Source organism: Epinephelus lanceolatus, chromosome 3 (genome assembly GCF_041903045.1).
Source record: "Epinephelus lanceolatus isolate andai-2023 chromosome 3, ASM4190304v1, whole genome shotgun sequence".
In the NCBI taxonomy this organism is placed as follows: domain Eukaryota; kingdom Metazoa; phylum Chordata; class Actinopteri; order Perciformes; family Serranidae; genus Epinephelus; species Epinephelus lanceolatus.
The window spans coordinates 13,276,315-13,303,767 of record NC_135736.1 but is presented as its reverse complement, the minus strand read 5'-3'; the positions used below and the strand labels follow the sequence as shown (position 1 = coordinate 13,303,767).

The 27,453-nt window shown below is 42.2% G+C and overlaps 1 protein-coding gene across 1 annotated transcript in view; it reads left to right on the top strand.

Moving 5' to 3' along the window:
- ntn1a (netrin 1a) overlaps nucleotides 1–27,453 on the top strand; it is a 77,420-nt gene that overhangs the window by 39,833 nt on the left and 10,134 nt on the right. Inside the window, exons 3-6 of the mRNA XM_033624928.2 lie at nucleotides 5,246–5,434; nucleotides 14,780–14,929; nucleotides 18,525–18,578; nucleotides 27,246–27,320. Coding sequence (XP_033480819.1) covers nucleotides 5,246–5,434; nucleotides 14,780–14,929; nucleotides 18,525–18,578; nucleotides 27,246–27,320 — 468 coding nt within the window. The remainder of the gene's footprint in view (nucleotides 1–5,245; nucleotides 5,435–14,779; nucleotides 14,930–18,524; nucleotides 18,579–27,245; nucleotides 27,321–27,453) is intronic.

Below are 27,453 nucleotides of genomic sequence, written 5' to 3'. Positions count from 1 at the left end.
ACACTGTTGTGCACTTTTTGCTGAATAGGTTTAAAAAAAGCATCATATTTTGTTCTCTGTAATTTTAGAAGTGATGGACAAGTTTTAACTAAATACTCTGCTCTATTTTTATCTCCCTTTTTAGCCTTTGGAGGGGACCAGCAATGATCTCACTGTTGCTTGTGACAGACATGTTTTATGTCACTTAGGTCCAGTTTAATTTTGCTTTAACTCAAAGAGAAAAAAAAAAGTCTGCTGCTGCTGCTGCTGCTGCTGCTGGAATTTTAATAAAGTCTCTAACACTGTATTGAGCTTTTTATGGTGACAGAGAGGATGTGATTGTTTTATCTGAAAAGTCAAACTCACAGATTTCCTGCCAAGAGTGGATTTATCAAATATGCTTTCATTTTTTTGGTTTGGCAAAGGTGTTTCCACAACACAACAAACTGACATCCCTACTTAAGTAGATAGGAATGTGTTTGTGGTTGACGGCAAACCCAACCGGGTCTTGTGTGAGCTGTGAAATTTAAGTCAACCTTGGTATTTAAAATTCAACAATTTACATCATAACACACGCAAGAATCAGCATGGTGCAAAACATGAGGTAATGTGATGGAAATAAAGACCACTTTAAAACTATAAACATTTGATAGTTATCTGATTTACGATAATCACTGAATGGAGCACTTACTGTGTGAGTGCTGATTCATTTTATTATTAGATTACATCACAATGAATAAATAGCCATAGCAAAGAGAGTCTTGTTGAATTAAAAGTTTGAGAGCCGAGTGTCCGGTGTCACAGGGATATGTGATCATGACTGACAGCATAATGTTATCTTTAAACACAAGGTGATTGTTTGCCAGATAAGGAATTATGAAAGGAAACAGTGAACTCCACATGAATGGACAACACTCAGAAGTCTGAATGACAGGCGGTTGTTTAAGAACGCCAAAGGAAAACTGATAAGCTCACGCCAGACAAATTGCATATTGGCTTACAAATCTTCAATTGTTTTTTAATTAAATGTGCTTTAATTTGGATACGACTGTAATGATGTCATTTTTTAAACAGTCTGTGCTCGTGAAACATTTGGAATTGTGCCAACAATAGCATACATTTTTTCAGTGTGTAAGGAGTATTGTGCGAACAAGCTTACATCACACCCAGTGTCGGTGAGTTAAGATAAAGTGCTTCTCACTCGTCCCCATTATCTGACATAATACCTCATGAAGCATGATACCATCAGACACAATGTGGCCTTCTGCCCCACACCTTTACATTCAGCTTGTATGCTGTCTCTTCTTCAATATCCTACATGCCTCCCAGGACAACGGCATTATTCTCACCAGGGCAGTGTCGTCCGGTAGGCTAGAATTCCCCCTGTCTTCATTTAAGGAAGGTGTGAAACAATCTTTGTAGTGTAACAGAGATGTGTTTGCAGGTCTGAGGTCCTCCACTGGCAGTGATCCCTGTTACCTGCAGGCGAGCCGGGGATAGCTTTCACTAAGTGTGGCCCAGAATCACAGAGAGACTGAACCTGCCCTTTGGCATTTACAAGCTGGATTGACAGCCGGCTCAGTGACACAGATCATTTCAGAGCTGTCTAAACACAGAAGAAGAAAATCCACTGTGTTATCAATTGATCTCTTAAAATAAACGTCCAGTTAGTCACAAAATGTCATGACTGAATGAAAATTTCAGACATGCTTATTCCTTAACTTCTTTTATATCTCAGACACACAATGTCAGGTTGGGGATATCAGTGGGCTTCAGGGGTTTTCCAGTGGAGCCAGGAAGGAAAGCTCTGCTGTCTGAAAGGCTAACAATATGAGTCATGAACAGGTGTAAATCTAGCTTAAGACAACAATGGAAACATCAGACCTGTGTCACTTTGAGGAAAGGATAGGTATAAATCCAGTCAGGCAGCTCAGACGCCAGAAGAAACGATGGCACTGTATGTTTCTGCAAACCAAGAACACATTTTGTACGTTACACATTTTAAACATCATATCAAGGTTTCTAAAGTTAGCTAGTTTATGAGCCGACTTTGTTGTCAGGAGGTGGAGGGGATTGTGGATGGCATGTCACCCAGACGAGATGCTTGCCAAGCTGCAGACCACTGTGTTTCCAGTGGCTTTTAGCCGTTTTGAAGTGACCTGTCACTATTTTTTTCACTGCTGATAGTGGCATGGAAAACAGTTGTTTTTTTACCGTGACACCTCTGTTTCCTGCAGGATTGTGCCCCACAAATGGGGTATTTTAAGGCCAAACATGATCTTATCCTAACCATAACCAAGTAGTTTTTGTGCCTAAACTTACTGAGTTGTTAACCACAGCATTGTTGAAATGTAAAGTTTCAGTGTATCCGCTACATAATGATGTGAAAATGTAACATATCCGTGGTTTACAGAAATGCAATGCCAACAGTTTTTTTGGAGACTGGGTTAAGTCAGGTGAGTTTACAGGACATGGGAGTTGATGTGATTGTTTAAATCTGAGTCTATCAGGGATTTCTCTCTGATCTTATTTTCCCAGAAAAAATAATGGAAATATTATCTTGTGGTCTCGTGGCATTAAAAGTCTTGGGTTTTTTTTTTTTGCATTGCAGTCATTATATACTGAGGCTTAAGACAGACAAGCAGAGACGTATCATTAATTAAACCCCCGCTGTCCTGCAGGAAAGACAGAAAGCCAAGTCACTACTGATAAGGCACGGAGCTGCTAATGTGTGTGTGCGTGTCTGTGTGCGTACTGTATGTGTATTTTAGAAAAGATATTGTAATTAGGTCCTTGGAGCTGAGAGAAGAAGTCTCAGGAGTCCCAAACAGACACACACACATCCAGAAAAAAACTCACACTCTTAACACACAAACGCACTCACACACACACACACACACACACACACACACTCACTCACATCCTTGTACTTCTATCATTGTGAGGACCCTCACTGACATGCATTCCCTAGCACCTTACCCAAACCTCAAACATCACAACTAAAGGCCAAACATTAACCTGAACCTTACAGACAAGTCTTAACCCTCAAACAGGCCTTTAAAGGAGTGAAAACTGGCCAAATATCCTCAGTTTCCAAAATGTCCTCACTGTGTTGGTTAAAAATGTGTTCCAGTCCTCACTATGTAGCAAGTACCAGTAGATACACAAACACGCCAGTGAGAAGTCAGGTTGAGCGATGTTCAGGGAAGTGAGAGCTCCTCCATTATGATGAGGAGATGATGAGAGGAGCCCTGTGAAGAAGTAGCACAGAAAAGCACGGGCAGATAAACCAACCAGGGGACCCCAGTTGGACCCAAATAACCCCCAATTTCCCTACGTACACACACATACAGTACAGTATGTACTAATGCACAGTAGAGCCCCAAACTGTATCAGAAGCGTTGCTGTTAATAATGCATGAATGCGTCTGTGGTGGTGGTGGAGGACTGGTGTCTCGGCCGGCTGGCCTTAATGAAGCTGGGCATGTCTGCCTCACTCAGGCTGCCAGAGAATCATGAATAAACATCAGCCGGCTAATTAAACTCAGCGCTGGAAACTGTACTCATCAGTAAACAAGCGGCAGCGAGGGGTCTCGCACATGCTCACAGGGATTTGCAGGGAATGGAGGAATGGTAATGCCAGGCCTTCACTTCTGTTCAGTACAGTTTGGACTCTTGAGAGCAGGCGAGGACCTTGAGAGAAAGAGCTAGAGAAGGGAAAAAGGGAGTGATTAGTAGAGTATTTGAGTAAGAGAAAGAGTAAGACAACTGGAGAGAGGTAGAAAAAGGACGCAGTGTTTGACCTCATTATCTGAGAACTCTCTAACCTTCTTTTAGTATGTGTCAGGTTTCAGTCTTGGATCCTAGAGACATGGCCACAGAGAATACTCATTTCTGATTGGCCAGCAGATGTCCATTAAAAATGTATATTAATATCAATAGTTTAAAGTGGAAACAGACATCTTTTCAAATTCTACCCCCAGTGTTTTGAAGTTTGTTGGCCTGCTGTTGTAAAGACACCTGGATCGCTTTCCGTTTTCCTCAGAGCCTAGCAGCTACCACAGTAACTTTGTTACTAGAGACAATAACTGCAAAGAACTCACAGTAGGCTCGTTCGAGATGAGCCAGGCCTGCGTGGAATCGATCACCGGTGATCGCCTCACAATGCATGCTGCTAAAAGTTGTGTCCAACTTGATACGGACTTGCTCATGACGTCATGCACATGTGGCCAACAACAACCTTGCTGGATTGAGGAGGCTGCAGTTTTTAAAGCCAGACACTGCAGCTGCTCTCAACTGACTGCAAGACCCTGGGCATGATGGGACACGCCTGGTTATCATGTGATCAAAGACCTGATTGGCTCTCAGTTTTGACCACAAACACCACAAATTGTGGAAATCCTAATTTTCTGTCTGATTATTATATTTAATACTAGATTGTAGGCTGTTAGTCTCATGCTGTTCAATGAAAGTTTAATCTGTTAACAAACATCTTGTGTGGTTAATAATGATAAAGGTTATAATGTGGTTTGCAAACTACAGGTAGCCTACAGATAGATCTAACAGGATGTAATCATATATTGACTTTCTGTAGATTCTTTGAAAGCTGCTTGCAACTGTCTGACCTGATTGCAACTTTTTTCACTGCTCCCCGCTAGTGCTGCCGGATCTTGTCTACTTTCCAGGCCAGGCACAGGACAACTCGAACAAGCCTAATGACACTGTTTGGTAACTGGGAATAGCCGTGGGGGGAAAACAGAAGTTCTATCTGCCCTTCCTTTGTGCCATAAATCAAGCCTTCATTTTCCCAGGAGATCATACCCGCTCGCGGCAGACAGCAAAACCATAGCAAAACTAGTTCTTAGTCATGCTAAATTATTAGTTAATAACTGAAATTAATACCATTATGACTTAAACTGACTACGAATATTCTCAAAAAGGTGTAAGCATGATAGTGAATGGATTTATTTCCACTACCAAGGTCATTGTTTTGCCTGTCAGGACATCACACATTATCACATTATTACTTGGATTTAGGCAATCATTTATATTCATGTCAACAAGTCAGTATTAATAAGAATAATTTACCATTAGAATAAGGACAATATGAAACATAATTGCCTCCCCCCTCCCCCGACTCTGACACGGTCATCATTTACCAACTATCAAATTAGTTTGTTGTCAATAACTGGAACCAATTTGGCTGCAACCTGTTTGTTTTGTGCTAATTTAACCTGTTTTGCATCCTTTTTCCATTTCCTCCACAGCATGTAACTGTAACCTTCACGCCCGAAGGTGTCGCTTCAACATGGAGCTGTACAAGCTGTCGGGAAGGAAGAGCGGAGGAGTCTGCCTCAACTGTCGCCACAACACAGCTGGACGCCACTGCCACTACTGCAAGGAGGGCTACTACAGGGACCTGTCCAAACCGATCTCACACAGGAAAGCCTGCAAAGGTACAGTGTTTTCTCTCTGTTTTCATTTTTCTTCTGTGGTCAGGGAGAGATTTTAAAGAACATGTTGAAGACAAAAAACAAATATCTGATTGAATTTGAAAAAAAAAAAAAAGTTCTGAAATATTGAAATTTCATCAAAATGTTTACCAAGACACACATACCAACATATACAGACTTCATACCAGCCACTACTTAGATTATTTTGGTCTGATAGGAAACAGTTGTAGATGAATTACAGGAAGTGGGGGGAGCCAGCAGTCTTTTCATTCCTGAGCCTGTCTCGCCCTCATCTCCCTCTGTCAGCGGAGATGAGTTGGGGGTCTGTTGGGATTGTGGAGGTCGTGGTGGTATGGGGCGGGTCGGGCTGGGTGTTCCCTCATCGACAGTTGAGTTATTTGGCTTCATTCGGGGAGGGGGGAGAAGGGGGGAGGGGGCGAGGGGATGACAGGACAAGCAAAACAAACAGAGCCGAGGTGTGAAGTGATCCTCAGTGTAGGTCAAAGACGAATGAGAACCCAGGAACATTGGTGCAGCACGGAGAGAAAATAAAAGGAGGGAGACAAAGCAAAACTCAGGTTCAGAGGGGTGGCAAGAGAGTGAAAGATGGGAGGGAGGGAGGGAGGGTGAGGAGCAGAGGAAGAGAGGAGGACAAGAGGAACACACCCCCACACAGGTGTGCTCACTACTCAGTGCTGGATGAATCGCCTGCCATCAGCCCTCACCGTAGCTAATAAGGGTCAAAGAAAGGGAGGAGGAGGAGGAGGGGAGAGGGTGATTGAAAAGAGAGAGGGTATATTTTCTCACCTCTTCTATAGCTGCAGGGAAAGATAACAGGAGCTGAATCCCTGTGCAAACAAGCCTAGAGACACCTCCGAGCCGCTCCATAGAGATACACCCATGCACAGAAATACATGCATACCTGTTTGAGGTTTTTCAGAGCGCTCACTTCCAAAGAGGAAATATTAGCCGCCTGCTGACAGTTTAAGCCCGAGTTTTCTCACATCATTCACCAGGGAGTAAATAAATAAACTGACCAATCAGTCAGTTTGACAGAAGGCATGTCTGCAGAGTAAAACACAGCAAAATAAGCTGATGTTCAGACAAGACAATGATGTTTGAAGATCATGACAGACTAATACAGCTGATTTAACTGATAAAAAAAAATCTGTCGTTCCGTAAGTTTCACCTTTTCCCTTTGGAGAAAGTGCATTTGCTACGATGGCACACTTCATGCAGCTGTGACAAAACTTTCATTAAACTAGCACAGAAGAACGTCACACATGTTGCATTCAGTCTCATCAAATTCCTCACATCCAGCGACCACATTGAGCATGTTTTATTCCCTGCATGAGCACAAATTCAGAACAAAGCTTCCTGACAAATGCATCCATTTTATTCAGCCCCTCCAGCCGCTCATGAGCGATATTCCTAAACTGACATTAACACCTTCCGTGGCTTTGGGCCCATTCTCCTGTCGAGCAGGAATGCAAACACACATTCATCACGATGGGACGCTGTGTATCATTAACCCCTATCCTCCGCTGTGTCTACCAGGCTGGTTAATTTTGGAGATTTAACCTCCTTTTTGTTGATGTCTTTACATCCCTTCTCGTGTGTCTGAGACTTGATTCTTTCAGCGTCCCATAACTCACTTTCTTGGAGGTTTGAAGTTAGAGGACTCGAGGTCCTGCAGTGCATTTCTTCACAGAGTAAAGAATTGTTAAATCTGTTTACTTGCAGACAAAATATACAGAGCATAACAACTTGTGCTATTTGGAAGATCTGTACCAAAACACAGCAAATGTTTTAATCCTGTTCTGTTACATCGTCAAATCATATTTGAATTAGCAATTGACCGTATTATATATCATTACACCACAATTTTCTCTAATGCCTTACACACTGAAGATGATGGAGACCTTGGCATTTTCAATCAGTAAACACACAATGGATCCAACATATTTCCGATGATTCCAGGCTGCTTTTCATTACTGTTTTATTGCTTACACTGGTGAGTTTTTCAGTTTGCTAGCCACTGAAATGCGAGATCTTGGAAGTAAGCAGGCAACATTTGGGTCATCAGAGGAGAACAAATTCATGAATGGTTTTGTTGTAGCCGTAACTAGAAAACAGCCTGCCTGCAGAAAGAGAAATCAGTTCCCACTGATGTGGAAATCTGCTCTCATAAGACGACGATGACTAACTTTATGTTAGGAAACTTTGGATAAATGAGTCATGAGGTGAAAACAGTGAGTCAAAAACTGTGAAAAATGCACCTGATATGGACCTCTGGCATCTGGAGTGAACTGATCATGTATAGAACATGCGCACTTGGATATGTGAGGCTGGCTCTGTATGTTATGTCTGTGTAAGGTTTTTTGATAACTAGTGCTACTGATGTGGAGCCTGATGGGAACTCTGCCTCCTTCATCTTCATCTGTCCTCCATGCATGGATTCTGTCAAGCTGGTTTTCTCATATCCTCTGCCCCTGCTTTCACTCTCGCTGAGGGAAACCTGCTGTTAATGTGATGTATACATGCAACATGTGTGTATTTCTGAAATATCTCTATCAACTTTCTTTCAGAGTCACTTGTTTTTCTCAACTCTCAAAAGGCTACAGCCTTTTTTATTATTTTTAAATTAGTAAATCGGCAACAATTTTGATAAGTAATCCACATTTCTTTCTGTAATTTTCAAGTAAGAATTCCAAACGTTCTCCACTCCCAGCTTCTCAAATGTTAAGATTTGCTGCTTTTCCTGTTACCCTATGAATATCTTTTTTTTTTTTTATTGGACAGTTTTGAAGACTGCTCCTTGCACTCTGAGAGCATTGCAGTGGCCAATTTTCACAATTTTCTGACATTTTAAAGAGCAAAATATATATTGATCAACTGACAAAATAATCAGCAGGTTAAATGGTATTGTAATTACTGCTCTGATCATCATTAATGTCATTATCATGACTCAACATCATGCACAGTTTCACTGACTTCACTAACTTATAGCCCAAAAATACAGCATCAGTGTGCTTTGTTACGGTTTCATGCACCTTTAGTGGAATTTCACAACATCTATAATAACATTATTGTTATAAGATAATGAGAGTCCCATAGGCTCGTAGCAGGAGTGCAGTCATGTCATACACTCATTACATCAGAGTCTCCAAATTAGTAAATACTAAATCATCTCACCCGCACTAGAAACTCACTCCTGCCTCCTTCACGTTCTCTGCTGCCGGCCTCTCACCGAGCTCAAATCTAAACACATTTCATCATCATTTATAAAATTGTCAGCTTATCCAAACGGTTTTGTTCAATTTAATCCATGAAATTTGCCAGAGTTTATGCACGTCCCACCTCTCCCAGCTCTGTGTAATTATAAGCAAACACTGTCCAAGTTCTACTGAGGTCTTCATTTACATCAAAACAGACTTACAATAAAGGATCTGTGGTAATTACCCCAAGCTGACAAATGATACGAAGCACGAACTGTTTCCTTTGCCAATTAAAACATTTTCGCAAACTATATTTGGAAAGTTACAGATGAAGACTTTAAAGATGTATGTCACTGTATTACATGCCCTCTCTCTCGCTCTCTGTTAATAAACCTAAAGTTACCACACACAGCTTTTTCCTTACGTCAAACACCTATGTGTGCTGTCAAGTCTTGCCCTGCCAAGTTCTCTCAGGTTTACCACATCATAACTCAAGATAATTCAATGAAACTCAAACCACAGAACTAATTTCTGTCCGCTCCTCAAGCAGTGTGAGGGCTGCACTGAAGTGACAGCAATTAAGAGGTTTGGTTATTTATTGAACTCAAAGAGAGGGAGAGAGAGCCTTTTTTGCTGTGTGGCTTTTTGGAAGAGAATGGGCACTGTAAGGAGCGCGGGGCAGGTCGAGGAGCACAAGAGTTTTGCTTTTATATGCGTAATACAATCCTCCCCGAAAGCAGCTCATTTCCATAGGAGGCCATTACGAGTAAAAGAGAGCAGCGGCCTACCCACTGCGGAGCGAGCTGTGCCCGGTGGCTACATTTACACGGCGAAATTTATAACTTCACCCCTCATTGAGCAAGAGTGTAAAGTAAACACAGCATACGTTTCAAGCAGCTCTTGTTTGTATCTTTAACTGAGCGTATTTGACAAAGAAACGCATGGACTTAAAAAGGTGATAGTGAGATTTAAGAAGACCATGAGATGCAGCACTCTGGGTGGTCTTTCAACACTGCTGACATATAACTGAGATAACAAATGTCACTCTGCAGTGATGGCTCTATGCAGAGTTTAATCAGCTGCGTGTTATTCAGGGGCGGAGCATAAGGGTGGTTTCTGGGGCTCCAGCCCAGAATGTTTTCTCAAAAGCCCTGAGTCTGTGCTGTTCCCTAAAGAAATCTAATTGAGTAATTGTTATTCTGTTGAACTAATATTCATTTCAGAGTATTAAGGACCACGTTCACTTGGCATTGTGAAGGCCTTTGATTTGCAATCCAAGCAGCCAAGTGTGTAAAGGCAAAAAACAGATAAGCTAGAACAGTCTGTTCAGTTCAGAAAATTACATCACTTTACAGTAATGCAGCTTTTAAAACCAGGATAAGATTGCACGATACTACAGTATTCAAAATCTTAACACAATATCTAGTCTAGTATCATGAATAAATGAATGAAAACAAATGAATGAATGAATGAATGTCCAGTCCTAATTCAAATGTAGCAGATTTGTCAGCTAAACATTCATTCTATGAATTCTACTCCAGCATAGTATGACAAAAATAGGTTTCAAGATTAGTAACACTGTTTACACCAAATGTTATGTAATAAGAAAATAGTAACATTACTAACTTTCCTGGTGGCAGGAGTAAAAATTTGTCATCCGCAAGATTTGTTGTGTTATGGTTTTGAAATGATAGTTGGAGAGAAATTAGATACATAACAGGGTGTAGGCTCTACAGGATCATTTTTTTTTCTGTAGGCATCTATTATGTTATTTCCCAAATGATGTACAGATTTTTAGGCATTCTATTATCTTAAATAGCTTGACAAGTAGTGCATATCACCCGGGGGGGGGGGGAATCACCCAGGGGGCATCATAGTAGGGGGGAAACATGGGACTGATGACCCAGGGCCCTTGAAAAGCCTGGAATGAAAAGTTTGGTTTTCTATGTAATTTTTTATTTCTAAGTAAGTACTAGTGCCATAACTAAATTAAGATTAGCTGAATAAATCAGTTGAAAGACTGAATATTAATAGTGGACGCTCTCTGAGGCCCCTCTCACCCCTTAAAGGCACAAAATGGTTTAATCTGCCCCGGCACCAGGGTTTATCTCTAGACACAGCTACTGAAATGTCAAGTCACTGCTTATGCTGCTGGAGCACCAACATACACTGTCAGGTCTTTCCCCAAAAAAACGGCAATTGGGTTTCCAAAAAAGAAAGGAAGAAAGTAAAGGGAAAGAAAGCAAACTGACTTTGTAAAAAAATTCAAAAGGTGCATTAGAGAGACATGGAACAGGGGAGGAGGGGTGGAGGGCCTAGAGTTTGGTGCTACACTCCTGCCCCCAACCCCCTTAGGTTTGGTCTTAGGCCCAGCTGTTATCCCTATATGTCACCCAAAAAGCCTATCATAACTCTGTTTTAAAATTTTACCAGTGATTTCCTTAAGAGCCCATCCTGACGCTGGTCCTCAGCATACTGAACGACAGTGATAACTACATGAGAGGTCTATGCCAAGTAATGAGCCCTGCTCTTGATTAGTCCTCCTCAGAGGGCCATCGAAACGTAATAAAATCAAGCTTGAGCAGGTTGGCGACGGTTCTGTGACTGATGGATTGAATTCAGGCTTTCACGTTCGAATCCGAACATCAACCGTCATATAATTGCATCGGTCAGTGGGATGATGAGGAACATATTTTGCATAAAGAGGGAAATTAGGCTTTGATTGAGGGATGGTCTGTTTCAATCAGAATAACATGCTAAGAAACCTACTTTCCTCTCCTCAGCATATGTCTTCCATTGACACAGTAGGGTTTTTTTATTGACCACATATAAAATGTTTTCTGCTTTGGATTTGAAAAATATTGTTTTTCATGACTTCACTTTTAGCTTTGGATTTCCATCGGGGTGTGCGTGATATCTGCGTGTTTTCAATTAGAACAACACACATGTGCAGTGTTGTGCATCAAACGTGGTCTGCAAATATAAGCTCACGTCCAACATCTTAGGCTGGCTCTGTGGCTAAAAGCATGACTGTTCTGGGCCATTGCAACCTGTTATTCTGATCAATAAAACACCAAACAACACAACAAGCGAGACACGCCCTCTATTAGATAAACACGTCATTTAGACTGCTGTTTATGTATAGCGCAAACAACCCAATAATGCTATCTCTTTATCCTCTCCAAAGATGCTTGCGGAGGAGCATAAACGTAATTATAATAGAACACAGACTCGGGTAGCTTGGCTTCACTCCAGGGCCAACAAATTATTCTTATTGGCACAGAGTGCACAAACCAAATGAGGGGGGAGTTCAGACTTCAAACACCAGCTTTATGGTAAACGATTGGCAGAGTTCAAAATTCTCACATTGTGCAATCTCAGACTCCGGCCCGACTGCCTGCCTTTGAAAAAGCCTCCGCTCTCCCCATTAACCAAGAACATTTTTCATTCATTTATATGCAACTCCCGGCGCCAAGAGCTTCTTTTAGGAATTCTGTCTTCATCTAGAAACATGACAGTCATACTTTGCTAATCCCTTAGATTCAGCTCTGTGTTGTGAGGGAAAAGTTCCCTTATGTACACACACCTACACTTCTTATCATAAGCTTCTGTCAGTCCTCCTCACGGGTTGAGACAGAGAGGACCTCTTGTCTCCGTATCTCCCTGAGCCATCTGTGGTAGCCATGAAGCAGAGCACACTGCCACTTAACCGTTAAGTGGACACACACTTAAACCAGAAACTCTCACTCACACTTCCAGTCCTTTTAGCCAACAGGTGGGTCATCCAGCCAGAGAGTCAGGCACTTTGTCATGCGAGCGGACATCGGCTCAGGGAGTCAGTCAGCCCTTCAAAGACCAAATGTGGAGGAGGAGGAGGAGTAGAGGGAGGCAGAGTGTTTCCCCACCTGTAGACCATGTGCTGTGCACCTTGATTTACTGGCAGGCTTGAGGCTCTGAGCTGTGGTTACCAGGAAGACGCTCTTAAAAATATAACCTGAGCTCTCTGAAGCTCCAAACAAAAACGCACTTTGCCCTCCTGCGCCTCAAACTCCTCTGACATGCTCCTAAATTTACAGGCCTGAAGACGTGCTGCACCGGCCTCCACACTAGATTACTGGGCTTCCTGAGGCTGTGTGTGTGTGTGTGTGTGTGTGTGTGTGTGTGTGTGTGTGTGTGCGTGTGCGTGCGTGCGTGCATGTGTGTGTGTGTGTGTGTGTGTGTGCTGTTCCTCCCACTGAGCTAGACACAACTAAGCAATGAAAGCAGTGACAGATTGGTCTGATAAAGGTACTAATAGATACACACACTTTTAAGGAGGCTTTTCTAAACCTGATAAGAAGGGTGAACAGCACAAGTACTCACACACACACCGAGGAGAGATAAGAGCAGCAACAGAAGCTGAATCACAGGAAACAGGCAATAGAGATAAAAGTGAGGGAGAGAGTGTGTGACAGAGAGGAGGTGGCCTGCTAGAAACCCAAAATTATGGCCTTCACCCATAGAATAGAGTTGTCTTGTAGCACTTCACTTGTCAAAATATCTCAGGGAATAACAATTATGTTGTTTCCAAGAGTCCGAGGTCAATCATAAAGAGTACAGAATCGGTGTTACATTACCGCTTTACAGCAGTGTTTTTCCTGAGGCCCGCTGTCATGTGGATCTCCCAGAGAGCATGTCTCTCATACAGCCTGGATGAATAACAACCGTATCAACGCTCCAGGTCAAAGTGAAGATAAAAAACACATTTCATTATCACTGAGAGTTTTTAAGCATAAAATTCAAACAGAAACAATCAAATAACATGTGCTCCTGCTGTCAGACCACACTTATTTAACACACAACTCACAGCAGAAACCTGCAGTTTTCACTATGCACATGAGCTTTGCTATTAATAAAAATGTTTTGACATTTTTGACATTTCTACATATTAAACACTGATGTTAATGCAATGAGCCGAAATGAACAGATTGTTTTGAAGCTGTAATACTGTACCGTGGGCTGATTCACTCTGTGCGGTTAAAAACAAAACAGCCAAAACCACTAAATACCCCCACAAACCTCAAAGTACATAATTCAGCTACGCCTTTGAAGGCTGCTCAGAGTGACAAGTGACACAACGCAGAAAAAAAATCTTTAGGGAGGGGCAGACGACGAGCGGAGCCGGCCCAGCCCTGAGGCTGAGCGTCGGCATTGCTGGTTTTCCATAGGAAATAAACAGAAAATATATCACTCATGGGATGAGGAATATAGTGGTGAGAGTTTGGTGACAAACAGCGTTTTAGGCTTTGTAGGTTTTTCGAGTAAAGAGGTGGGAATGTTGATAGATTATCAAGACTGCTCTGGTCTGGATTAGACTGTCAGGATTTACTGTACAGACTATTAATTCAGCCACCTCTCCTCACCAGAGCCACTACTATACATATCCAGAAATAGATGAAAAGAAACAACTCTCAGACAACTATTACTCAACACCGATTTCAAACTTGACAGGGGTTTGGCTGTGAAATGAATTAAGGGCTTGGGTCTGGGGGGGAAAGGAATTGGAAAATGATTACATTCCTGAAGCATGTGTGTTCGATAGACCCCCCAGTTTGGGAGGAAGTGTGACAGACGCTTTGGGCTGGTGTTCAAAGCCCGGCATTAATCAGAAACAGGCAATTAGGATTACCCGCCATTATTTTATCATTTGGTAAACATGCACAACCCTTTCTCTTTACCTCACACATACAGCTGCAGTCACACACTGGAACCAAAGCCAAACAGCCACATTCACACAGATACATTGTGATTGAGGATCATGCTATATACTGTCTCTTGGCTGCTTTTGATTGAGGTAGACGTGATGGTTACATGCTGATTAGCTAATTAGCAAAATGTCAAGAAATGTCTTAGAGGATGTGTTGCTCTTTTAGTCATGATGCCACACTCACTTCAAAACGAGCGCTGTGGTAAGTCCTGTCTTTCTGTGCACGCCTCCACCTGTCTCTCACCACTCTATTATTGTTGCCTCCACTGCTGTGTACCCACCTGCACTCTCTGTAGATAGTATATGTTTGTATCTCCCCACATTTGTGTGTGTGCGCCTGTGACCACTCACTGTGCCTCTCTTTCTTCCTCTGTTCCCTCACAGCATGTGATTGCCATCCCGTGGGCGCTGCTGGCAAAACCTGTAACCAAACCACAGGCCAATGTCCCTGTAAAGACGGCGTGACTGGTATCACGTGCAACCGCTGTGCTAAAGGCTACCAGCAGAGCCGCTCGCCCATTGCCCCCTGCATAAGTACGTGGAACCCAGTCTTTGCCATATCTGCCTCACTGTAGGACAAAAGGAGGGATGCAGCATAATGTGATGATACACACATGTTAAAGGGGAACACCACCTAAATTAATTACAATATGCTTTTCCATAGTTTCTCTAGTGTGTGGATTTGGGAGAGTTGTAAATGTTTACTTATGTTTTTGGACTGTTTTAGATCATATAAATTACTTGAATGAATTTTAAAAAAATGGGCGTAGTTCCCCTTTAATTTACCAGTCAACACAGTATGCCACACACACATACAAACACACACTGTGAGCAGACACTCCTACAATGCTTAAGCCGTCTTTTCTTCAGACAAGTGCTTAGTGTCCGACTGTGGGTTTTCTGACCAGTAAATCTGCTAGCTTAAATAAACACACCATTAAAACTGAACCTCAAGGTTATGGTCTTGGCTTGCTGGTCTCCATAAATTTGACCCAGAGCTGTTAACACAAGCATCTCCAAGCCCCAAAGTGTCTTAGATAAAAGTGCAGGAAGCTTTGGGTTGAATTACAAAATCAATCTTGTTCTCACCATCCAGTGATCATTTATTAGCTAAAATACGCCCTTGTGTTGCAGTTAAAATGATGGAAAAACGAAAGCATCGCCTGAGGGTTAAGCCTTAAAGCTGCATGGAATTATAGCCCCATAGCAAATGACAATTTGTGGGTATTTCTTGGCTCTTTTGTCTCACTCTGAAAACACATTTTAATTGGTGCTCTCGCCATTGTAATTAGATACTGGGAATTAAATGCTTATGAGGGATAAATCTCCACATGGATATGCATGGCTGAGGTCCAATCAAGGAATAAATTAAATCAACTTATCAGATATCTTTGATTCCTGGGAATGTCAAGTGAGAACTGATGTGTCAAACACGCAGTGTGGAATGGAAATAAAGTCCCTCTCTGATGATCGCCATGTAATCTAGTTTAATCTTTAACAGCCCCCTTGTTAGACTCCACCACAGCGCTTGCCAAGATTCATTTTAATATGGAGTTATATTATATCTTTGACTCGGTGTACACCTTCCAGCGCTGTCAGCCATAAATCTACACAAGTCAATTATGAGAAACAGACTCATTATTTGAACTGGCACGCGTTGGAGCTGAATACTATATAGAAGATTGCTGATCAACAACAACATGGACAAAGGGACCTATGGGCTTCAGGCACCATTGTTTTGGCAGCAATTGTTTTTCTTGTCATTATATAGACCAATTCGTCATGGGAGCAGGCCCCATTATGTCCACAAGGCAACAAACAGCCGTGTACATCATTCCACAGGCTCTGATTTATGGTGACATAAATGTTGTATACATTCAGAGAGTAGGAATCAGGTTTGCTCGATCCCAGCTGAGGAAAATTAACCTGATCAAAAGACTTGATTCTTTCTTTCTCCCCTCACACACACAAAGTCCTCACCTCTGCTCAAACCACCACTGTTGTGCACCTCTTTCTTTGCATGTGTCTTTGATACATCTCTGCGGTTTTGTCCTTGTATTCTCCCCCCACCCTGCTGCTCTGTACAGACTTTTTGATGAGCCTCTTCTGTCCCTCCTGCCCACAATAACAAAACAGCATTATATGTGTTTTATATCTGCTGTTGCCATCCTGCTCCTTTGGAGATAAGACGGCCGTTCTTCATGCATGGTTTCTCTGAGTGTCAACTTCCTACCCACTTGTGATTACAAGAGTGTGAAGGAGGGCTGAGAGAATCAAGTCTTTGGACAATCGTACAGCTCTGATGTAGCAGGGTACAGGGGAGGAGATGAAACAGAGAATTAACAATCCAATATTGAAAGATTAATTAAAGAAGGCTGACAATATTTGTTATGAATCAAAAGGTGATTAGACCTCATTAAGGCGGTGGCATGATAAAGCAGCAGCCGACAGACGATGAAACATTCTCACAGTTGTAAGTGCTATATTGTAGGCAACTGGACTTGCTTGCTTCTCTTGAAGATGTTTCGCCTCTCATCCAAGAAGCTTCTTCAGTTCTACACGACTGGTACGAAGTTGCAGTTACAGTTGCAGACTCTGAAAGTAAGAGCTCACATGTGACCCCTACGATTCTGCAAGGGTTCCCACCCACACAGGGTTTAAAGCCTGCAACTTCGTACCAGTCATGTAGAACTGAAGAAGCTTCTTGGATAAGAGACGAAATGTCTTCAAGAAACGCAAGCAAGTCCAGTTGCCTACGATATAGCACGTACGATTACCATGACCTGGATGACTGAGAATCTTCACTGACATTCTCACAGTTGTTTAAATGATTTATTAATAATGGTCAATTTATGCCTTTATTAGAGAGACAAGAGTAGAGACATGAAACAAAGTGAGGGGGCAGAGAGACAGGGAGTGACATGCAACAAAGGTCCGCAACAAGGTGCCATAACCCCTAGACCACCAGGGTGCCCCTATTATTCACATACTTGCCAACCCTCCCGATTTTCCCAGATAACTCCCGTTTTTCATTGCCCTCTCCTGGTTTCCTACCAGGGTCAAAATACTATCTATCTAACTCGCCCCCTCCTCCGACCCTCTGGGGCTGAAAATCAGCACCTTATCTCCCTTCTGACCACCATGTGTAAGTCCAACTGGACGCTCTAGCAGGTGTTCAAGGGTGGCTCAGGGGTTGTGAGGCCCTGGCTTGCCCTCCTTACCCAGTTGTGCTAAGACCACGAGCCTCCCATTCCGCCTCACTTGGGCATCCAGGACCTAGGAGCCAAGGAAGACAGCTGGCTGTGGGTCCCCGGTGCAGGCCAAGCCTACAGCCTGGCCTCCCTCCTCCTGGTACTCTGTTGGCGTACCAGGGGAATAAACCAAAAACTAAACCCAAAGTAAATGTATTTAACATAAAAAATGCTCATGTAGTTTAGTAATTATTTTATTTTCAGTCTTTAAAAGTCACGAGAATGCAGGAAACAAAGTCTCTGTAACTCATATTTTTCTTCCCCCTGCTTTCCAAAATCCATCATTATGTTTATGGTCTCGAGGTTGGCAACTATGATTATTAACTATATTTTAATGTGAACATCTAACATTTGATTGGTTTGTAAAATGCAGAAAGAAAGTTGTGGTTAAACATGAAATTTGTGGATAAGGAGCTTGGACAGCGGCTGAAGGGAAAAAATCTATTGAGGAAGTTGGAAAGCACAAGAAATAATAAATATTCAATAAAAGGGAGTTGGAGGAGAATAACTTTCTGTCTGGACTTCACAAAAGTCTAATTTATATACACATTTCACACTTTGACCACCAGATTAGAGAATGGACGACAACCCTTGGCGTCAGGGGGTGTTTAGCAAATTTGCAGCCCACTATCGACCACAACAATAACACATTTACTCAAAAAGCTTGTCTGTCGAAAAAATCACAGAGCTCTGTGCAACTCATGGCCTTCACACTGATATATTTTCATTTCTTTGCATTGTTTTGCCTTCATCAAATGTGCACATTTACACACTGCACAAACATGCATGCGCATAAAGACAAAAAAAAGACATGTATGCATGGATACACAAAATAATGATCTCTCTTTGTGTCTGTGTCATGTTTTCTCTGAGAGTAGAGATTCCAGTCGCACCTCCTACAACCCCGTCCAGCAGTACAGAGGAGCCTTCAGGTGAGTACATTACAGTGTCAAACATTTATTTTATTTGTTCTTATGTTTATCTGTACGCTGCTACACATCCATATGAGCACATCTGGCCTTAAGGAAAACATGTGGAGGATATTGTGCAAGTATGGGCAGTTTAAATGGATTTTCAACAGCACAATATTTTTCCACAAATGTAAAAAAAAAACAGACTGCTGGATAAATTGGATCCCTCTTGCGTTCCCCCCTCCTTATTAAGGCTTCATGAATATTAAAACCATTAGCAGCTTCCCTGGGATGTGCCTCCTTTAATCTCTCGCACTTTCACAATTAATCAGTCTAACTGCGGCACAGTGGGGTGTTGGTCTAGCGTACAGCTCGGGGGCCTGGCAGTTTGTTTGATTCGATGATTTTTCATCTCTCCAAACTTGCTCTTTCTCAGTCTGATGCAGTGAAGTCAGAGTAGGACTGATGTTGTAATTCAACGCAGCACTGTAGTTCAACAATACCTATTTTGTTTGTTCACCATATGATTTGTGTTTGAAATTATACCATAATGTTGAGTTTTATTCTCCTATTTATAGGGACGAGATATGACATTAGGATAAGTTGTGGTACAACAGATACAAGAGATAGATGACATAACCTAAAACCTATATGACAATTACATGCCAGAATGGGTTCAGTAATGGAAAATATCACTATTATCAGTTGTTTATTTATTGTTGTTCTTTTTTTTTAATATATCAGTGTAGGAGATTTTTTTCCATGCCACCTCAGTTCTGATTTGCTTGACGTGATTAATGCAGTATAATGATCGCCTAAAGTTTCTGGACTGTGAGCAACTTAATTGGCTGAATTTCTGGTTATATGTCAGAAGTTGTTAGAAAAGGAGGCAGTTAGTGCATAAAAATTCACCACAAAATTGCTCATGCTCAAAATCAAAATTCTGTTGGAGGACCCACAAACCTCCCGTTTCATATGTGCCCCCTCCCCCAATGTTGCGACGACACCGACCTCCTTGGATATGAGTAAACTTGAAACTGTAAGAGATTTATTAAGTTGGTAATTCAGTATGCAAAGCGGTGTAAAATCTACAAGTGTGAAGAACAAAAACTTGCATCTTGTGCTTCATAAACATAAACCTACCCTGTTTTTTGGCCTTGTGGTGGAAAAACTTGAGTCATTTGGCTTGCGGCATGTTTGCTCTGTCTCACCCATGAAGTTGCAGGAGGCCCAAGGTATATTATATGTGTGTGTGTGTGTATGTGTGCGTAAGAGGCTCTTGCAGCTGTTGTTGGGCCCTCCGAGGTCCCTGACGTTCCCTGGACAGCTTCGATTGACAGCGCCGTCAGGATACTGCCGGTCCCCAGTCCTCCTCCACCTCTTTTCTTTTCTCTTTCAGTCTCTTTTCGCTCTCCTCCACCTCCTTCGTCTCCCTCTGTTTCACGCTTTGTCTTCACATAACACGGTGGGTGGTGCCGAGCTAGAATATCTGGAGTTTCTCTGGGCCCCCTTGTCAGGAATCTGTCCGCTTTTGGGGTGTAGGAAATTTTCCTCACCTCATTCAGGAATTACTGGATAAGTGAGAGGGCCTGTATTACTTTATCAACTTGAATAAATGCAAAGTTGATCAGTTACTGCTTATCTGTTTTAGTACGTCAACACTAAGAGTGTTTTGAATATTTGTGGTTTTTCGTATGAAAACTGACCCCTGAACCTCTCCCTCCATTTCACTGTTATCATGTGAAATCTTCCCTGTGGCTACGACCTGCTTTAAGGCTAAAAATCTTATAATCCCATTGATTAAACCGTGTCATTGAACTAATGTAAACACAACCTGGAGGAGACTGTGTAATGACTCGGACCATGTAGCTATAAAGATAATCTAATCACGGCAGAGTTCTGGGAATTCTCTCTCATATGTATAATGGGCACAAGGCTGTTCAACCCACAGAGTTTAAAATCAAGCAGAGTGCAAGGTGGTGCACCTTGATGGACGTCTCGCGTCGGCCATGTCAGAATCATGAGTAGCCGAGGGTCCCCCTGGACCACCCTCTCAGGCTTGAGGCCCAGAGGATGCATACATTACCCTCGGAGCCTGCTCAGAAGGTTGCAGAGCAAATGCGCCTCTTGCTCAGCCTGGTATTCAAACAGCTATGATATCACCTAATATGGGATTGCAAACAGATGCAGGGATTTTATCAGAGCATCGAACAGTTTTTTTCCAACCCACTTATAATGCCTGCACCACAGTAAAGATTGTTAATATACCTTGATTAAATGGCTAAATTCTTATTCTACTTATTATTATTATTATTACTTTTTTATTATTATTATTATTATTATTATTATTATCATAGAGAGGGAAATTCGAAAACCACAAGAAGTAAATTGAGAGAAGACACTTTACGATAGATTAAATGAACAGTATTTCATTTTCTGCCGCCAGGGTCTTTCAGTCGAAACAATAAGAAAAACTGGAGCAATGACATCATTGCAGTCAGTTTCTCCCGGTTAGGATTCTTTCAATGTTCGTCAAGCAGGAGGGTTTTACTGGGAGCGGAACTGTCCGCAGAGGTCTTCTCCTATCAGACAAATGGACCTGGTAATTAAAACGGGAAAAACATTGAATAAGGCAGTTTCACGTTAAAAGTCAGTGTTTCTCCTACACTGTGCGGCTCCTCAAGTAGGGGCCACTTGCCCAGCTCCTGCTAATATGTGCTTATCTTTTTTCTCTGATTGTAAGATCCATATGTTAAGTAGATTGCTACCGGGAGCCAAATTATTTGCAGAGGTCTCCTCAGTTTTGAGTTAAAAAAATAAGATAAATAATAATCTGGACCTTGAGCTGAGCTGCCGCTAATGTTTGCTCAGCTTGTTTCTCTGATAACTTAAGATCCAGACATCGAATGACCAAAATCCTTTATCCAATTAAAACATATAGTTAAAAATGACCAAGATCTAAAAAGTATATTGTAAAAATGTGCCTTAAACTTGATAAAAAGTCCATTTATGACAACTTCTGGCAGACAACGACAGCGCTGATGCATGTGCAAAGGGGATGTGACGTCACCGACTGGTCATGGCAAGGAAATGACATGGACCAGTCCTTGATTAAAATTACAGATATCTCTGGGTTGGATATATTGGAAACATTTTGGGCAATCTAAGTCCACAACTCAACAAAATATTTTACATTATTCTAGTTGTTAAAGACATTTTTATGCAGCAACGTTACATAATATATCTTTAAGAATGTAGAAAATTAATTCTGAAATAATATATTTATATATGTAAAAGTGTCCACAAGTGTGTGTGATACGGGGGGTGTTGGGCTGACAGCTGTGAGGCAGGTGCCTTGTTGCGCCTCAGCTGAACGAAGGGGGGGTGGTATTTTTGGGGGGGGAGGGTGAATGGAGAGCGTGAGGGAAAATGGAGTGGATATTAATTTGTCTCCTGCAGCAGGGCTCGCCCCCTCTCGACCACACGGAGGGCTGGAATGCATGGAGAATACCTCCGATGGTGTGGCCCAGACAAAACACACATTGTGCTGGTAGGTCACGGATGGTGTGAGTCGCCACTCCCACGGGTCGTGACAGAGACGTCTGCGCAGCAACGAAATGTGGAGGAGATTAACCGCTGATGACCTGCGATGGTCGCCCCGGGCCTGTCGGGATACAAGATGTGAAAGTAACTAATGATGATGATGAGGAGGAGGAGAATTGGATTGACGATGATGAGGCTCGTAAGAGATTCGCTCTCATATGTGTTTCCGAGGCGAGGCTGGAAGTGATCAGAGTCTGCGGCGGACCCCTCCTCAGATTTTTTGGACATGAGTCTTGCCTCACACACCCTGTTCAGCACTCGTCGACTCCACCGTATTTCACACTCATAACAACGTGGGATCTTATTACGCCACTTAATTGTAGAAGAAATAATGGTGAGAGACATTCTGCAGTAAGCGGGGCCAAAAATAGAACAGCACAGTATCAAATTCTCATTATCAATATCAAACTTTTGCACGCTATTTACTTTTTGGTGCCGAAACTGTTTTATAATGACATGAAAACCTTGGCAGGGTTATTTCCCCTCTCTGCGTCCATGCTTTGGGTGATGACCAACAGGAATCCCTGCTGACTCATCTGAAACTCATCAGTTACAGTAACAGAGGAACGACACAGCTCATCAGAACTGATTGCATGCCACCCGAAAAGTGAAATCTCAAATCAGGTCAAGAACTCAAACAGCCTCTTTGCTGGCTGTTGTCTGCCTGAAAACAAACCATCTTTTGCTCGCTGATGAAACAATGAGAAAAAGAAGTGGGGGACTCCTTCTCTTTCTTTCCTCCTTTCTCTCTCCATCTTTGCTGGACAGGATCCAAGCTCACGGCTCTTGTGTGAGCGGAGGAGAACAGTGCAGGGCAGCACACTGGGCTCCATAATCTAATTACATGCTTTATTTGCCGCAATTTGTTTCTCAATCAGTCTGGTTGAGGGAGAAAGCCCTCCTCCTGGGCCGTCATTTACACCTCCTTGTCTCGCTGCTCTGGTACCTCTGATGCCGCCATGCCTCTGTGGTCATGTTCACACTGAGTGCTGTATCTTGTATCTAGACACATCCAGAGTGTGTCTAGATCTAGTTGATATAGACTGGCTGTTCACACCTGGCTTTGACTCAAGAGACCATTTGAGATCGTGTTTCACTTGCCTGGGTGCATTTGATTTTATCTGTGTGGAAACTGTGAGAGCTGCTAAACAGGACAACATAATACATATTTGTATTCAGCCATACTACTACAGAAAGGCTGTTGTGCTTTGCTTAACACAGCCCGAATAAAAGCATCAACCAATCACACTGTGTGGAGGGGACGTCACAGGACAATCATGTCATTTTTCGTTCATGCTCCTGGTGTGTAAAGGCCTTAAAGAAGAATTTCACACTGCTGGAGGATGGTCTTTTCATTCAAGATGCAAATATTTTTGCAATTGGTGTTACATGACCAGAGAAAACATGGGGAATAAAAAGGCGGTGTTATTCGCTTATGCTTAAGAGGTAGAAAACCTACAACTACCAATTTGCAATGTGCTGTGCCGGACCCATAAACGCTCCTGCCTTTCATGCAGTGCTAAAGTGGGTCTGATTTGACTTTAGGAAGCAGGGACCCTGACATCCCTTCTTGTAAAAATGATTATCTCGTAGAAAGAATTGAACCTGGGTGTTGCAGACCTTTTTGTTAAGTTCTTCTTGACTAAAGGACAAAACACAGCTTGGTTATAGACTCTGCAGTGTGTGCAGATTTCTGGGCTGAATGTTGAACTGTTTGCACACCAGTCCTGCTGTGTAGTTGACTTTAATCATGTGAAATATTGTTTACTCGATTTATCTTGCAGAAATGTGTCTTTTCTTTCTTCTTCCTGTTCATTACTTTTGTTGAAATCTCATGATAAACTCATTTTTTTCTTCTGGTTTGATAAGTTGGATCAATGTGGCATCATCTTCTAGATTTTACAGACGTGTTTGATTTTAAACAATAATTTTAAGAAGCATTGTCCACCAGCATTTTTATATTTGGGGCATGATTTACTGTGCACTACTGTACTACCTTACACTGGCTACTGAGGCCTAGCTTTGCTTCCACCTATTGGCGCTGTAAAGCTCTGGCTCTGTCACATAGAACTCTACAGTACTGTATTCTGTCTTGAAGCAGCTTTAGTAAGAAGCATCCCAAATGAAAACGATTAGCCTACAGGGTTGTACAGCACTTTGATAGAAGGGGCAGAGGTCCACCTCTCAGTTACGCACTTCTCAGTGCTCTGAAAGGCAGGAAACAAAGCGCTGTAGTAACTACATCTACTCAGAACACCCAAAGCACATTTTAGCTCAGTGCTACAGGACTGCTCCCACTTCCCCTGCTTGTAACGCGCGCACAAAGGGAACATTTGTCCTCACGGTAGGGGACTGCCTGGCCCTAAATGGGGATCTCGGGGTGCTCTCAGCGGGGCCCGGAGCGGTGTCTCAGGGGTACACTAATGGGGAACGAAAGGCTATCAAAGGGAAGTATCATGATGGCATCAAGGGGGGTTATGAGAAAACAAAGCTTCCTTTCCACAGCTCCCCCCTCCATCATTTACATGGTAATCAGGTGCAGCTCATATAGACTCCTCTGTTTCATTTACTTTGCCTATTTTTGTTACTCTCTGTATTTACTACCAGCTCCAGCTTGTGAGGCAAACACTTTTTTGCTGATTTGGGGATTTTACTCAAAATCCCGACCCTCCTCTTCTCCTCCTTCTTCTTCCCACCCCCCTGATAAACTTCACTCCTGTCTTCTTTTTTTTGTCAACCTCTCCACCCCTTCGCTCTCTACCAGTATCCATTCTCCCGCCTCCTTCCCTGCATTTTTTCTTGTCGTGGTGTTCCCCAGGCAACCTCATTCAAACAGAGTATAAAGGGGAGTAAAGGCATGGAGCAAAGATCTGCTCACAACAATGAAGTTTGTTCATATTCAGGCTGCCTGAAAGCTCCAATCCTTCTTCCACCACCCCATCACTCTCCTCTGCTACTACTCGCTGTCCATCCATCTCTTCCTCCCCTCCTTTCTTTTACTATAGTCATTATAACTTGCAGCACTGAAGTGTAAACCAAATCAGTACTCTGGATCCAATTTATGCCAGTTGGAGGAGCACTAAAGGAGCAGAAAAGAAGGGAAAACAAGTTCTTTTTTTTTTATGAAATGGCTTTACGTCACGTTATTCTGGCCCGCACTATACAGTATGTGGCTGGCAGCATGACAGCATAGCATGGGGCAATCACTGAACCTATATGGACTCTCTGGATTGCTGGGGCCAGCACAGTGGAGGGAGGGATATAATGTTGCCTTCTTCACCTCCTGGTAATCTATCATAAAACTGATGGCATATACATATCCTCATGGATTTATTCGGACAAGGATCAGTGTTGATTCTAATCTCAATGCATCTTAATAAAATAACAGCTTACTTACAGTTTGTGCAAATATAAAATGTTCTGTTGTGAGGTTGTTATCCATATGAAAAATCAAGCTTAAAATCAACTTTAAGTACACACTTACACAGCTACCTCACATGCAGATATGTGTGTGTGAGCCGTGAGGCAATTTGGGTGACCCCTCTGCCTGCGTGAGGTATTTATTTGTTCATGCCTCCAGAGTGGACGCCCCCCACCTCCCGACAAAAAAAGGGTCTTCTGCCTAGTGCTTCATGGATGGCTAATTTTCCCTTCCTGACCTCCCTTTGTGTGGCATTGACCCCCTTCACGCCCCCCACCTTCTACTCCCTCAAATAGCTGCCAGCCCTCTACGCTCTCCCCCTCCTGCCCGTCCACACTGCAATAAATGCAAAAGCTTGACATGGTCCTCGGTGGGGCCTTGAAGTGATCCCCGGGTTATTTTTTCGGGAGGTTGGGGGCTGAGGTGACAAACGAGGTGAGACTGGGGGGGATTGAAGTGGGTGGGGGGTGGTCCGCACAGGCTTGACTCATTCCCACAGTCTGACAGGCAGCGAGTGGGTTTCAGTGATTTGTATTTCTGCTGAACTGCTGCCGGTACCATCAGCTCCATTCCGAGACCCCTCACCATCACACATGTATGAGAAGACGTGGTTAGAAGGTTAAAGTGCCTCCACTGCAACCGAAACACGTGCACTCTAATTTTTTCCAGCAATGGCACCATAGCAGCATCAAATCAGACAGATGTGTGTCAACCAGTCAGACAAAAGAGCTATTGCCAGAGGTGCTGCCATTGTTGTTTTCTGAAGGTGTTTTACACAGCTGCTTTAGCACCACCTTTTGTTTTATTCCTGTCCTATTGTGCATTTTGGGGCCAGAGAAGCCGTTTTAGTGGAAAAAGAGAAAAAAAAGTCAAATGCCAAAAAAGACATTTGCCTTTTGCACTCTGTTACTTGCAAATAGAGAGAAAGACATAAAACAAAAGGTGGTGGTGTAAAGCAAAAAAATTTAAATGTGTGAGAATCTGCTATACGCGTGATTGTAGGCCCAACAGAGAAAATTATTTTGTGCACCTCATTCTCGTGGAAATTATTAAGTTCATCATGTTTTTTTTTATTTTAACAGCAGCGCCAATCAAACTCCCAGCTCATCTATAGTGTGTATACATTATACCACCATTTTTGCACATTAAAAATGATTTGTTTCTAAAACATTAAACCTTGTCTGTCATATTAAAGGGGATATTTGCATGATTTTTTGTTTGTTTTCTTATCGTTTATTATTATTACTATCATTATTATTATTATTATTATAACTATTATTGATTATTTGTGCAATTGAGTATGTATGATAAATTATTAAATATAATTTTTAAAGTGGGTGTTTAATCCAGTGTCTTAGTTTGTAATAAACAGTTCATTTTTATTTTCCAATTATGCTTTTACCAAAATTTAGACCGTAAAATTCTGGTAAATGTTTTACAGACTTTTATAAAAATTAATGTAAAACAAAATTAGCCATGATGCTATGGCTTTTTACTTTACACAGCATTGTAGATCAACTTTTCTTATGTTATGGATATTGTTTAATGTGAGATAATAATGCTAAGGAAAGTTTTTAGCTCCCCCCACCAATGAATTTATAACAAGTTAATTCGCCCATTACTAAATAAAATAATGTGTATTTTCTCCTTTCATATCTCTGCAGACTGTGACTCTTATTGCAAAGCATCTAAAGGCAAACTGAAGATCAACATGAAGAAGTACTGCAAGAAAGATTACGGTGAGTCAACAGACAACACACGGATCATTTAATGACTTGGATTTCAGTTCTACGGGAAAGCTTAAAAACATGTGGTCTGATGGAAGAAACACAGTTTCCTTTCTCACTGACTTGGCTTTGGATAAAAAACAAG